The sequence below is a fragment of the Hippoglossus hippoglossus genome, chromosome 4 (assembly GCF_009819705.1).
Source record: "Hippoglossus hippoglossus isolate fHipHip1 chromosome 4, fHipHip1.pri, whole genome shotgun sequence".
Taxonomy (NCBI): domain Eukaryota; kingdom Metazoa; phylum Chordata; class Actinopteri; order Pleuronectiformes; family Pleuronectidae; genus Hippoglossus; species Hippoglossus hippoglossus.
In genome coordinates, this window is record NC_047154.1 from 28271481 (window position 1) to 28285465 (window position 13985).

The window sequence follows — 13985 nt, forward strand, 5'->3', positions numbered from 1 at the left end:
ATTAATTGATATGAATGAGGTGATGATCAGCTGTTACAGAAGGACTGATGCTCGTGTTTCTCACACAATCTTTGACCTCACGCTGGAATTAGACATGTTTGTTCATTTTTGCTTGAAAAGAAATATCAAATAAGATGAAATAAAGGCAACAGAATGGATGTGAGTCAAGAATAAATAACAGGCCTCGACAGCCCCAGAGCTACAAGTCTCATGAGGGCCCCAGCATGTGTGTGTGTTGTTCTGTGTGTTGTTCTGTGTGTGTATGTGTGCGTGCTGCTCGGTGTCCTGTAACACTGATAAATAATTCCTGCACATGCTGCTTTTCAGGAAATTACTTTGTGTGTTGAAAGATGACCAGTAGCTCACGTGAATAATTCAACACACACACTTATAGTAAATGTTTACATTTGTCACATTAGACTTTGGCCAGTTTAAAAAGGTCTGTAAAATAAATGGTTTGTATTTATATGGATCTCTTCCGGTCTTGATGACTCAGTGTTACCATTCATTCATACAGTGCATTTAAGTACAGCACATTCTTCATCATATCATTCACACACAGACATCCGGGGCAACATGGGGCTCAGTATCTTGTCCAAGGACAAAGGCACACGAAACAGGGATCGAACCGCCGACCTTCTGGTTAGTGGAAGACCCTGTGACTTGAGCCACAGCGAGGGGAAGTGTGAGCTGGATTAGTTCTGATGTCATGTGATCTGTGTGTTAACTTTATTTATTCTGATTGAGTGGATAAATGTTGACTAACTGCTAAATACTGTAGGTAGCTGTGCTTGCCAGCTATTTATCAACTACCATCAATGATACCTATTTAAAACAACACTACAACAAACAATACAATACATTTTAACAAAAACAAGTTTTAATAATAATAAGAATACTAACAGGCTTCCTATGTCACGTGGGATTAGATTACAAATCCTCTGCATGCAGAATGAACACGGGGAACATACTGTCCAACTTGGGCTGAGTTACTGATATCGATTATCGATTCTACTCTGATTAACAAGTTCTCGATTTAATATAGATTCAGTTCTTAAAGTAGATCATAGACGTACAGAGTGAGGACATTTTGTCTGGTCCTCACTTCTTCAAAGGACTGTTTGAGAGTTAAGACTTGCTGTTAGGGTTAGAGTTAGGTTTAGGTTAGGGTAGGGTATGTATTATGTCAACGAGTGACCTCACTAAGATAGAACTACAAACAAGTGAGTGTGTATGTGAGTGTGTGTGTAGGTGTGTGTGTGTGTGTGTGTGTGTGTGTGTGTGTGTGTGTGTGTGTGTGTGTGTGTGAGCACTCCGTCTGAGACACGACTCATTAAAATGTTGTTTTTATTCCAATGTAAACAATGGGGTCACACACGGGAAAAGTTTTATTTGAATACGTATTTAATGGATTTTTTCTTTTAAACAAAGGAATTGAGGGAATTAAATGAATGTGATTGTCAGAATGGAGCCATTGGGGGGCCAGAGGAGAAACCTGTACCTCTAGATCCGCCCCTGCTGTAGTGAACTACCCTCAGCGGCCTCTCCAGCCTATGGGGGCGCTGTCGAGCTTCATCTGTCTCCATTGACACAAGAAGAAGAAATCTGCAACGGGACATGCGCGCTATTGGTTAGCGTCACTGCCACGGCGCTTCCTATTGGTTAGCGTCACTGCCACGGCGCTTCCTATTGGTCAGCGTCACTGACACGGAGCTTGCTATTGGACGGTGGAGGTGCCCCGCCAGTGAGGAGCAGAAACAGCGCCACGGTTAAACTGCGGATCGATCCAGGTTATACACGGTGTTTATGGTCCACTTGATCCAGGTTATAGACGGTGTTAGTGTTCCACTTGATCCAGGTTATACACGGTGTTTATGTTCCACTTGATCCAGGTTATACACGGTGTTTATGTTCCACTTGATCCAGGTTATACACGGTGTTTATGTTTCCACTTGATCCAGGTTATACACGGTGTTTATGTTCCACTTGATCCAGGTTATAGACGGTGTTTATGTTCCACTTGATCCAGGTTATACACGGTGTTTATGTTTCCACTTGATCCAGGTTATACACGGTGTTTATGTTCCACTTGATCCAGGTTATACACGGTGTTTATGTTCCACTTGATCCAGGTTATAGACGGTGTTTGTTTCCATTAAAATGAAGGTTAAATGCATCAGATACGAAGTTAACCGAGTCTCTTTGTGATTTTACTAAAGAGTTCCGGGTAATACCGGGTAAAGCTAACGAAGCTAGCCGACCCGGGCAGGAAGCTAACGCGGCTAACGGACGTGTGTCACCGAGCTCGGCTGCTCTCGGCCGGACACGGAGGGATGAGCTACCCGGTGAAGCTCCAGACTCTGCCGGCCGCGGTGTTTGAAGACGTGTTCACCCCGGAGAACGTGAGAGGAAGGTGGGTCTGGTTTCCTCTGCTGACCGGCACAGTGAGTGTGGTTCGTTGAAAACACGGAGAGTTGCACCCAGTGTCAGTTTGTTCCTTCAGTGGATCCGCCGCCATGTTGTGGACAGAATAGTGCAGGAACAAGGGATCCGGCTATTTACTGCAGATTCAAGTGCAACAGGATCAGATGGAACTTCCAGGACAGGAAATGAAGTTTGGTTGCGGGTCTTTGTCAAACTGAGAGAAAGCTTCACTGAGACTAAAGTTCATAAAGAGGATGTTTACATCTGTCTGCACAGTTCCAGTCAAACAAGTTAATAACAGTTTATCATAAATTCTGAGCAGAACAACAATAAAAGGAAAATATTATAATATATAATAACAAAAGATATGTGTCAATAGAAACAGGTTCTCATCAATAAAATGATGATATTAATGTTAAACCTGGAACCGATGACTGACACTCAGCTCGTCTGTGTGACTCTGTTTCTGAGAGAAACTTTATCTTCAGTTATGATGATGTGTCAGTAATTCTGACTCTGCTATTCCTTCATATCATAGATCTTTAATTAAAAGGTCTGGAATTTAACTTTTTGAAAGCTGCAGGAACGGTGAATTCACAGGACTGAAGAGGTGAAACACGCAGGACGCTGTCACGTGAACCCTCAACATCCGACACATTCACACTTAATGAATCCTATCATTCATTCCTTCCTTTATTTAAACAGGGAAGGGCCATTGAGAGCAAGTTCTCTTTTCATCAGTAAAGAAATCTATTCACTTACATCAGTACATTTTAAACAACAATCAACATAGGGAGAGCAACAAGAATTTATAGAAGACACATTCATACTGGGCTATGTCAGCTCAAATGGATTTAAATTGATTAAACTGGGATCAGCTTGTCTTCTGGTAGTTGTTCCACATGTTTGTGGTGTTTAAAAGCCAATTTCCCAATCTGTTGACATTTAGATTTTCAAGGACCAGACAGTGTTGTGACCTCGTGCAGTGTGATATTGATCCGTCGTTAAAATGACAATCAGGACGTTTATAGATGAGTGTTTTGTAAATAAATAAGAAGAGAATCATCGTCATGTGTTTGGTGTGAAGAATAAAGTTTGTGGCTGAGGGGTAGAGCAGTTATTCTCTAATCAGAAGGTCAGTGGTTCGATCCCAGTTTCCCAGAGATGCACCTTTATGAATGACAATAAACTAATGAAGACTAGAGCTATATAAATCTATATATATTCAGACCATTTACTTAAGTGATGACCTCGTCTTCAACAGAAACTCCACAAACTCTCTGATGCTGCTGAGTTTCCCCAAATCCCGATCAGCTCTGTGGGACGGCCCCTCAGGAGACATGCTCCGCCTCCAGCTCTGCTCGCATAGGTAACCATCGGAGCGGCCGACGCCTCAGACCACCTCAATCCAGTGATCGATTGGTTCAGTGTACTTCGGTTTTAATGTCAGTGTTAGATAAGATTGTACAAAGTGTGTGTGTGTGTGTGTGTGTGTGTGTCTAGGAAGCCTCGTGTGGTGCTGTTGGAGAAAGCTCTGCGACTGGCTCAGCGTCACGTCCGTCACAGTAACAAGCCCCGCCTCCACTGTTTCTTCCTGGGATCAGTGTGTGTGGACTCAGGTCAGAGGTCACCTGCTTGTCATCCTGAGCTCTGATTGGTCAAACTCACCTGGCTCATATTAACTCCTGTTCTCTGCTGTTTGTGCTCGTGGGGTCCAGATGAGGAGGGGGTCACTGTGACTCTGAACCGCTTTGATCCTGGTCGGGACCAGGTTGGATCCTCGGCCAGGGTCCCTACTGCTCTGCTTCCTGGAGACGTCCTTGTTCCTTGTTTGTTTTCCACTCAGACTGAGACGTCACCTGTCACCGTTATCCAATCAGAGGCCGAGATCCATCACAGCGTCAAGGTAAAGTCTCTGAGGTCATCAGTCAGCGCCTCCCCTCTCGACCGCCTTGACTCTGCTGACGTGAACTTCTCCCGATTATCTCACAATGTTCAAGTATGATAATAAAAGTCCGGGATCTTCTGGAAAAAGTCTGGACCCAATTCTCCGGAGATCCTCCACAGGACGTCACGGCTTTGGTTTTTTGTTTTTTAATTTTGACTGATTTCTCAGAGAATAAATCATTATGAAAACAATCAGACAGGTGTGTGTGTGTGTGTGTGTGTGTGTGTGTGTGTGTGTGTGTGTGTGTGTGTGTGTGTGTGTGTGTGTGTGTGTGTGTGTGTGTGTGTGTGTGTGTGTGTGTGTGTGTGTGTGTGTGTGTGATTTGAGGATCTAGTGAATTTAATTGTGGTGTCACATCGTCTCATCTGTGTGTGTCGACAGGCGCTGCAGCAGTTTGTGAGCAGCAGGCAGACTCTGGATCTGTCTCAGCTGATAAAGGTCAGAGGTCGTGTGGTCTGCTCTCAGCAGTCTGACACTATGGTGTTTAGTCTCAGCTGGTCGGCCATCTGTCCGTCTGTCAGCATGGACATCCAGCCGGTCCGAGCCATTCCCATCATCCCCACTGCTCTGCTGAGGAGTCTGATCGGTGTGGGCCGAACGCTGCAGCACGCCACCAACTGCCATAGAGGGTGAGATCATGTGACCTTCACCGATACGAGTCACACTGCTTCCTCTGGTGGAGCGTGTTTTTACTGACACTGAATCATGTGTGTGTTCGCAGGTTTCTGACCATGGATCAAACCCGGAAGCTGCTGCTGCTACTGGAGTCTGATCCCAAAGCTGCCAACCTGCCGCTGGTCGGACTGTGAGTCCGATTGGCCGGCTGGCCTAGTCTGTAATTAGTCAACCACTTCCAGCGCGTGTAGGACATGTTGGCCTCCACTCTCGCTTTACCTGGCTTTGTTAGCAGGCTAGCTGCTAGGCGTGAATGATGCATGTACGACAAACGTACAGTGGTGCCTAAAGTCTGCACAACTGTTCCTGGTCTCGTCATGATGACCTGGAAACAATAACACAAAAGATCAATTAAAGACTGAGCACAACAACATTCCATTTTTCAAACTAATCTGACAGACTGTTGGCAGAGATGTACTGAGAGATGTTCTTTTCTGACTGTTTGTGTCTTTGACAGCTGGCTGAGTGGAGTCACACACATGTACAACCCTCAAGTGATGTCCTGGTGTCTGAGGTTCCTGTTCAGCACCGCCCTGCAGGAAAGGTGAGAGACAGAAGACGTCTGTGGAGACAAACGTTGTGTATTGATGATGTTGAGTTGTGATCGAGCGACTCAACTGTGTTTCAGAGTTTTGTCAGAGAGCGGCTGTTTCCTGCTCGTTCTGTTCGCTGCCACTCACAGAGCTCCACAGTTCTTCCAGTGTCGAGGACCAGGACCAGGACTACAGCTGGACTGTGAGTTCCTCAGCGCCTCCCAGTCTGTCACACTCTACCAGGTAACCACTCATCCGACACTACGTGGACTTCAGCAGCTTCACCTTATTGATGAATTGATTCTGAGTGGGGCTGATGATGAGCTGTGTGTTCAGCAGGTGGCGTCGGTGGACGGTCAGTCTCTGCAGTGTGAGCTGTCTTCAGACGATCACAGACAGACGGAGACGTTCAGAGCGGCTCAGAGCTCCTTTAACAGGTACCAGGTTTAAAGGGACAATCCCACTTACTGAACATACTGACAAAGAGGAGTTTTCACTGAGCCCCCAATCCCCCCCCCCTCTCCCCAGCGCCCCCCCGTCAGCTGCCGGTGTCTCCGTCACTGATCAGGACTCTGGAGTCGAAGACGAAGACCTTTCTCCACGACCGTCCCCGAGTCCTCATGCCCCCGCTCAGCAGGTGAGTCACAGCTCAGGGCTGTCAGGAGGCTACCTGCTAACGGTGCTAATGAGGCTAACAGCTAACAGACCATCACCACATCACTGCGACGTAACGATACCGAGGACGTAGAGACGGGTTATAAACAACGTCTGTCCTTCAGCTCCCACTCTTCTTCTTTTGTGTCATTTTCCTTCATCATCCTGGAAAACAGAAAAACATTTGGGCCACAAGAAAAGAGGAAAACTATAAATCTATATAATAGAACACATTCATGACAAAATATAGACTGTATATAAAGACCATTAGTGACTGTATATAAAGACCATCAGTGACTGTATATAAAGAGGATCAGTGACTGTATATAAAGACCATCAGTGACTGTATATAAAGATGATCAGTGACTGTATATAAAGATGATCAGTGACTGTATATAAAGATGATCAGTGACTGTATATAAAGAGGATCAGTGACTGTATATAAAGACCATCAGTGACTGTATATAAAGATGATCAGTGACTGTATATAAAGAGGATCAGTGACTGTATATAAAGACCATCAGTGACTGTATATAAAGACCATCAGTGACTGTATATAAAGAGGATCAGTGACTGTATATAAAGAGGATCAGTGACTGTATATAAAGACCATCAGTGACTGTATATAAAGAGGATCAGTGACTGTATATAAAGACCATCAGTGACTGTATATAAAGAGGATCAGTGACTGTATATAAAGACCATCAGTGACTGTATATAAAGACCATCAGTGACTGTATATAAAGAGGATCAGTGACTGTATATAAAGATGATCAGTGACTGTATATAAAGATGATCAGTGACTGTATATAAAGACCATCAGTGACTGTATATAAAGACCATCAGTGACTGTATATAAAGAGGATCAGTGACTGTATATAAAGACCATCAGTGACTGTATATAAAGACCATCAGTGACTGTATATAAAGAGGATCAGTGACTGTATATAAAGACCATCAGTGACTGTATATAAAGACCATCAGTGACTGTATATAAAGATGATCAGTGACTGTATATAAAGACGATCAGTGACTGTATATAAAGAGGATCAGTGACTGTATATAAAGACGATCAGTGACTGTATATAAAGAGGATCAGTGACTGTATATAAAGATGATCAGTGACTGTATATAAAGATGATCAGTGACTGTATATAAAGATGATCAGTGACTGTATATAAAGATGATCAGTGAGTGTATATAAAGAGGATCAGTGACTGTATATAAAGACCATCAGTGACTGTATATAAAGACCATCAGTGACTGTATATAAAGATGATCAGTGACTGTATATAAAGACGATCAGTGAGTGTATATAAAGAGGATCAGTGACTGTATATGAAGATGATCAGTGACTGTATATAAAGAGGATCAGTGACTGTATATAAAGAGGATCAGTGACTGTATATAAAGACCATCAGTGACTGTATATAAAGACGATCAGTGACTGTATATAAAGACCATCAGTGACTGTATATAAAGACCATCAGTGACTGTATATAAAGAGGATCAGTGACTGTATATAAAGAGGATCAGTGACTGTATATAAAGAGGATCAGTGACTGTATATAAAGACGATCAGTGACTGTATATAAAGACCATCAGTGACTGTATATAAAGAGGATCAGTGACTGTATATAAAGAGGATCAGTGACTGTATATAAAGAGGATCAGTGACTGTATATAAAGAGGATCAGTGACTGTATATAAAGACCATCAGTGACTGTATATAAAGACCATCAGTGACTGTATATAAAGACCATCAGTGACTGTATATAAAGAGGATCAGTGACTGTATATAAAGACCATCAGTGACTGTATATAAAGACCATCAGTGACTGTATATAAAGAGGATCAGTGACTGTATATAAAGATGATCAGTGACTGTATATAAAGATGATCAGTGACTGTATATAAAGACCATCAGTGACTGTATATAAAGATGATCAGTGACTGTATATAAAGAGGATCAGTGACTGTATATAAAGACCATCAGTGACTGTATATAAAGAGGATCAGTGACTGTATATAAAGACCATCAGTGACTGTATATAAAGATGATCAGTGACTGTATATAAAGACGATCAGTGACTGTATATAAAGACGATCGGGTATCTCGGTCCCGCCCAAACACGCACTCGACCAATCAGGAGTCAGTGTCACCTGTCAATCATGACGTCTCGGTCTGTTCTTATATCATCAATAACTGATTCAAACCAAACTGATCAGAAACTTGAACAAACGTCAGAGAGAGAAGAACGAGATGAAACGACAGAAACATCTTTACAAACATTTATTTCACGTCTACTTTGATGTTTTTGGTTTGAAAACTGTTCAGTACCAGTGTTCACCAACAGGGGTCGATGTCTGTTACAGAGTCGTAGAGTTCAGCCGTCTGTTCCTGAACTCTCTCTGCTGATTGACAGCAGCTTCACCTGGCAGGACCCTGGCTCCGCCCACAGATGTCTTCCTCTTTCGTCGGCTGACAGGAAGTCCGCTCCTCCAACAGGAAGCACCCCCACCTCCTCCTCCCCAGCTCCCAGACCTCCCCCTCCTCACCTCCATAGCACCCCCAACTCTAACCTGCAGCCGCCCTCCACCTGCTACTCGCCTTACACCTGTAACTCCACCCCCATACTCTCCTCTGCCGCTCCTCCTCCCCCCACTTTCAGAAACCATCCAATGACTCCTCCTGCTCCCCCCTCCTCCACCCGAGGTCTTTTCCCCCCTCCCTCACATGACCCTTTGTCTCCTCCCTCTCTCCTCCTCCCCCCTGCTCCTCCTGGTCCCTGCAGTCATCCTCCTCTTGTCTCCTCCCCTCCCCCCTCCCTCCCCCCTCCCCCCTATGTAAATCAGTGCACTGATCAGGTGGGCGGAGTCGTACCATCAGACACCTACCAGGTCCTCCTCCACCAGGACCGACAGCTGCGCCTGCTGCAGGCTCAGGTAACAAAAACTTTATCTGTCATTTTCAAACATAACTCGTCACCAACCAGGCTGCTGATTGGTCCCAGGGTGTGTGGTTGTCATGGAAACTGGAGTACTCACTTTTGTCTAACTGTAGGTTCAGATGCTGCTGGAGGCTCAGATGAAACATGTCAACACTCAGGAGTCCAGGAGCACGACCAGCGTCGCTGTGGGGACAGGTGTGTGTCTGTGTGTGTGTGTGTGTGTGTGTGTGTGTGTGTGTCTGTCTGTCTGTCTGGAGATGCGGTTAAGTGCCAATACAACTGAAGTCGATTCTTGAAATGATATTAAACTAAGCTATTACATCATTATCGTAAGTTTTAAATCCTTATTAATGGAGAAAATATTACATTTGTGGGTCTCTCTCCCAGCTTGCCGGTGATTTGCACGGCATTCTGGGTACCCCTCCGTTTGTAGAGCCCCCCCCTTGGGCCTACCCCTCAATCCTGACAGGTATTGGGACAGCCCACTCCGACAGGGTTAGGGGAAAACGAAGGGGAAGGGCTAAAAGGGTGAGATGGGATTGGGCCTTCGTCACTTCCAGTGGACGTTTAGGCTTAAAACAGTCGAATATGAATGTCAGGGCTTGATGACACTACAGGAGCAGATATCGAGGCATTTAGGTTTTTTCTGTTTTATTACGTTTGAAGAATCAGTCACCATTGACTTCAGTTGTATTGGAGATAATGAGTGCATTTTCATTTATCGGTGAACTATCCCTTTAAACAACGTTATCGCATGTTTTCCTAATATTGTGCAGCCCTAGTGACTGAGTGTGAGAAAGTGATTCACTGACAGGTGTGTGTGATGATGACATCACTTTGTTTTCAGGTGCCAGTCTGTTCTGGGCAAACCCTGTCCAGCCCCTCCCCCATCAGGAGACAGAAGCCCCACCCCCCACCTCTCCTTCCTCCCCCAGCCCCTCCTCCTCCTGCAGACACTCCTCGTCACATGACCTGTCCGTCACTGAGACTGTGGGCAGTTCTGAGGCCTGTGACATCACAAATCAGATGTCTCCCTGCTCCCCTACTGGTCAACACAGGTGAGACGCTCACACTAGTGAAGATGGTTGTTGTTTAAACAGGTAATTAAGAAGGCGTGTGTGTGTTCAGTTGTTTGCAGAGTCCAGCGGGCGTCACTGTGAGCATGCGCAGAGACGAGCAGCAGAGCTTCTACAAAAACCTGATGGTAACAGGACACCTTCTAAATGGGGGGGGGGGGGGGGGGGGTACTGAACAGACGACCTTACAACCTCTTGTTATGACCTCAGACTCAGCTGACCAGTCGTCTGCAGGAGTCGGACCATGGACAGGAAGTGGAGTCCAGGAGGAGAAGTGAGTCTGTGGTCTCCTCCCCGTCCAGAAGGAGGCAGCAGAGTTCCGACCCCGTAGTCAGCGCCACTGTGCGGCAGCTGCAGCAGCTCGGAGTCGACGTGGACAAAGAAGATCTGACGGAGTCTGACAGGAAAAGAGTGCGAGATGTGGAGAGTGTCAGGTAAAACCAGGGTCCTCATTTATCGAACAGAGCGTCGTACGATTCATACTAAAAGTCTACGTGCGCACAAAAGCCACAAATGGTTTCAGATTTACACAACCGTGCACACGCACACCTGAATGTTCCCTTTATAAACCACAGTCCACCTGGAAATGTGCATATGTGGATCTGCCTCATGCCCCGCCCTCTACACGCCCACATGCAACCATATATGGTCAATTCAAAGCACCTCATGAATATTAAATGATCCTGCTGACCAATGGGTTTCTCTGTTGAATCAGCATCAAGTGATGAGAAGAAGAAGAAACTTTGTGACATGGAGGTGAAGAAACAGCAGTGATGTCATTAAAAGAAAATACACTGAGTGGTAACGTGTGACTGTTAGAACAGTGAGTGAGAGTCGACACAGAGGACAAATTACAAATAATGTTTCTCATCAGAATGTGAGGGAACATGTTTTATCACCTGGGTGTATTTTAATCATCCAAAACTACAGGTTTATTAAATTCAGACAACTGTGATGTCCCCAATATATAGAATTGAACTGAATAATATTTTTAAATGATCTGATATCCTCCTGTGGATAATAACCTGTGTTTGTTGTAGTAATATTATCAATCAAACTTTTTAAGCCTCAATAACAAACTCCAGCTCAACCTGTTTCCCACTGGAGCAGCGGCACTAACGTTATTTCTTGAACTATAATCTAATATAACATTAATACTAAAGTTACTCACATTAACGCACAGTCAAGTGTTGCATCAATGTTAACATTACTAGGATAGCGAGGCAAATAACTTTACGTTAGATATCTAACGTGGTGGAGCTTATTCTCCAAACACATTCGCCTTCAGTTTAGAAGTTTTATCACAATAAACTAACGCTTCTCAATTAGTGAACAATCATACGCTCCCGTTAGCATCTTCTTTACTGCTGGTATCTTGCCTGGAGGCTAGCTGAGCTAAGCTAACAAGCCAGGTACAGAGACACCGATACCTGCTCATCACTACTAACACATAAATGTAACACTATATTTGACTTACCACAGAAACTGGAGCGCAGACGTCTTCTCCATCAGGAGATCCAGCCGAACAACAAAACGTACTATTCATCCGATATGTGCCTGAAAACGTCTCCACAGACTCAGGTCGTGTTCAGTGACGGGGATTAGCCTGTTAGCTCAGGTGAAACCAAGCTAACAGTCGGAGTGAAGAGCTAATGGTGACTTCACCTGTCCATCAAGTGATAATTATGCATAGTTTCAAACCTCTATATTATCTAAACGAGCAAGTTTAGTTTAATTCACCCCCCGTACAGTTGTCAGGAAGAAAGAACTGAGTGATTGAGAGTAAAACCGTTTTTTGAACCAGGCTGTAAACAGGTTTAATTCTGCTCTAAAGTTGGGCTTTTTAACTTGGGAGTCAATGGGAATTGACTTGTTCTTGGAGCCAGCCTCAAGTGGGCACTCAGTGAACTGCAGTTTTTTTGCAGTTCTGCATCGGCTTCACCTCTGAGCTGCAGTTGTTGCTGCTTGAGCAGAAGCTCTTTAATGTTCCGTCATCATTTCACTGTGACGTCGCTCTGAAGCTGTTGATTCAGTTTCCACATCGTCGGTATTCTGCTGAGTCATCCTTCAGTTTTTCTGTCAAAGGTCAAACACGGTGTCGGCGCCTGGAGGATCACGGCCGTCACGTTCAGCCCTGACGTCCAGGAGTCACCTCTGCTGTGTCTGTCGTTTAATTCAACCTGTTCACAAACGCATCAGAGTTTGTACCGATGTCCTCAAATCGAAACACGTCCGACACTTCGTCCATGAGTTTTATTTCCCACATGAGAAGTGAAAGATGATTCAGCAGAAAATGCAACATGGAGAATCAATTACAAGAGTTACTGACCCTGTTGTCTTTGCTAACAGCTGATACAACTGTTTACATGAAGGAGACGAGATGTTATTCAAACAGTCTGGTTACACGTGCATGTCCAGTGCACGTGAGTGGTCATGTGATGTGTGCGTTAGTGTCGGATTAAAACACAGATAGTTTTAAAACGCTGTCGTATGGATAAAGCCTCCGATTTACTGTGTGTGTGTGTGTGTGTGTGTGTGTGTGTGTGTGTGTGTGTGTGTGTGTGTGTGTGTGTGTGTGTGTGTGTGTGTGTGTGTGTGTGTGTGTGTGTGTGTGTGTGTGTGTGTGTGTTCTCAGCACTCTGGCGAGCATCAACCCAGCAGCTGTCATGTCCACACTGGGCGTGTCTGATCTGAGTGTCAGCTCTCTGTGTCCAGGCGGCAGCGTGGATCTGAGTCTGGAGGCCAACGCCATCGCTCTGCGTTACCTGAGCGACTCTCAGCTCAGCAGGTTGTCTCTGGGAGGCCACGCCCCTCGTCTAGTCCCCACCTCCTCCTCTGACTACCTGCTGTCGCCTAGCAACATGTCTCTGGGCACCAGGCAGTACATGAGGAAGTACGGCCTGATCGAGGAGGAGGACGGCGAGGAAGAAGAAGAGCAAGAGGAGGTCAGGGTTCAGGAGGCGTCGACTCGACAGCCACTGACCGAAGCTCCGAACGTGAAGCCCCTCCCCCAGAGTCAGCTGATCAGAGACCTGCTGCCGAAGATGCAGTTGTTGGCCCGAAAAGCCACGCCCCTCAGCGCCGACAAGGAGAACTGCTCCAGCAAGCGTCCATCTTTAATGAGGACGAGCAAGCACCAGACGGAGGGATCAGTGGGAAATATTCTGGACCTGAGTCGTCTGAGACAGCTGCCCAAACTCTTCTGACGCGGCGCCACGTTTAAAATGGAGTCTGGCTTCTAATGCGTTCAGGGTCAAACTGGTTTTAATGGATATGTGACTCTTCAGCAGCAAATCAGACCAAACGTCTCTTTATGGTTTAACTGGAAATCTGCTTTGTGTGTGTGTGTGCGTTATTTTCATGTCAATGTTTTTGCACATTTTTATTTTATTGATTCCACAAATAAAATTCATATGAATGATTTTATCTGCTGACTTCCTGTTTATCGAAGCTTTAAAGGAGAAGCTCAACGTTTCTTTTTTTATCTGATGTTCGTTGTTTCAGTCGAACACGACTCAAAGTGACAAACACCTTCATGAAGTTTCTAACTTTACTGTTTATTTTTCTTCATTTGTTTAAATTAAAATTTCTCACTTTCATTCGACAAATGTTCAGATTTTAAAACTTTAAATGAAACTTGTTTGTTAATTTTTTACATGAACCTGTTTAAACTGTCACACAAAACAGAAACAAATCAGTTTGTGTTTGTCCTGTGGAGCAGCAG

The 13985-nt window shown here is 44.8% G+C and overlaps 1 protein-coding gene across 7 annotated transcripts; it reads left to right on the plus strand.

Annotated features, from left to right (window-relative positions):
• The first annotated feature begins 1651 nt into the window (after positions 1–1651).
• Positions 1652–13685, plus strand: stil (STIL centriolar assembly protein). 7 transcript variants are annotated; one of them, XM_034582257.1, is made up of 18 exons: positions 1652–1824; positions 2222–2413; positions 3689–3793; positions 3928–4043; positions 4143–4330; positions 4754–5001; positions 5094–5177; positions 5505–5591; positions 5676–5823; positions 5917–6017; positions 6109–6217; positions 8611–9017; positions 9087–9180; positions 9299–9380; positions 10033–10243; positions 10314–10389; positions 10472–10695; positions 12897–13685. In XM_034582257.1, the coding sequence occupies exons 2-18, from the start codon at positions 2334–2336 to the stop codon at positions 13465–13467; spliced, it is 2931 nt and encodes a 976-aa protein (XP_034438148.1). In that variant the 5' UTR covers positions 1652–1824; positions 2222–2333; the 3' UTR covers positions 13468–13685. The 7 variants fall into 7 exon arrangements, with proteins under 7 accessions (XP_034438148.1, XP_034438147.1, XP_034438152.1 ...); XM_034582256.1 differs by having other exon boundaries at positions 1652–1790; positions 2099–2413; XM_034582261.1 differs by having other exon boundaries at positions 1652–1790.
• Positions 13686–13985: the final 300 nt, after the last annotated feature.

Excerpts from the sequence above, each read along its gene's own strand:
- stil (XM_034582257.1), top strand. The coding sequence starts at position 2,334 with ATGAGCTACCCGGTGAAGCTCCAGACTCTGCCGGCCGCGGTGTTTGAA. Across the intron at positions 3,794-3,927 it reads CTCCAGCTCTGCTCGCATAG|GAAGCCTCGTGTGGTGCTGT; the intron begins GTAACCATCGGA and ends GTGTGTGTCTAG. Across the intron at positions 5,178-5,504 it reads AACCTGCCGCTGGTCGGACT|CTGGCTGAGTGGAGTCACAC; the intron begins GTGAGTCCGATT and ends TGTCTTTGACAG.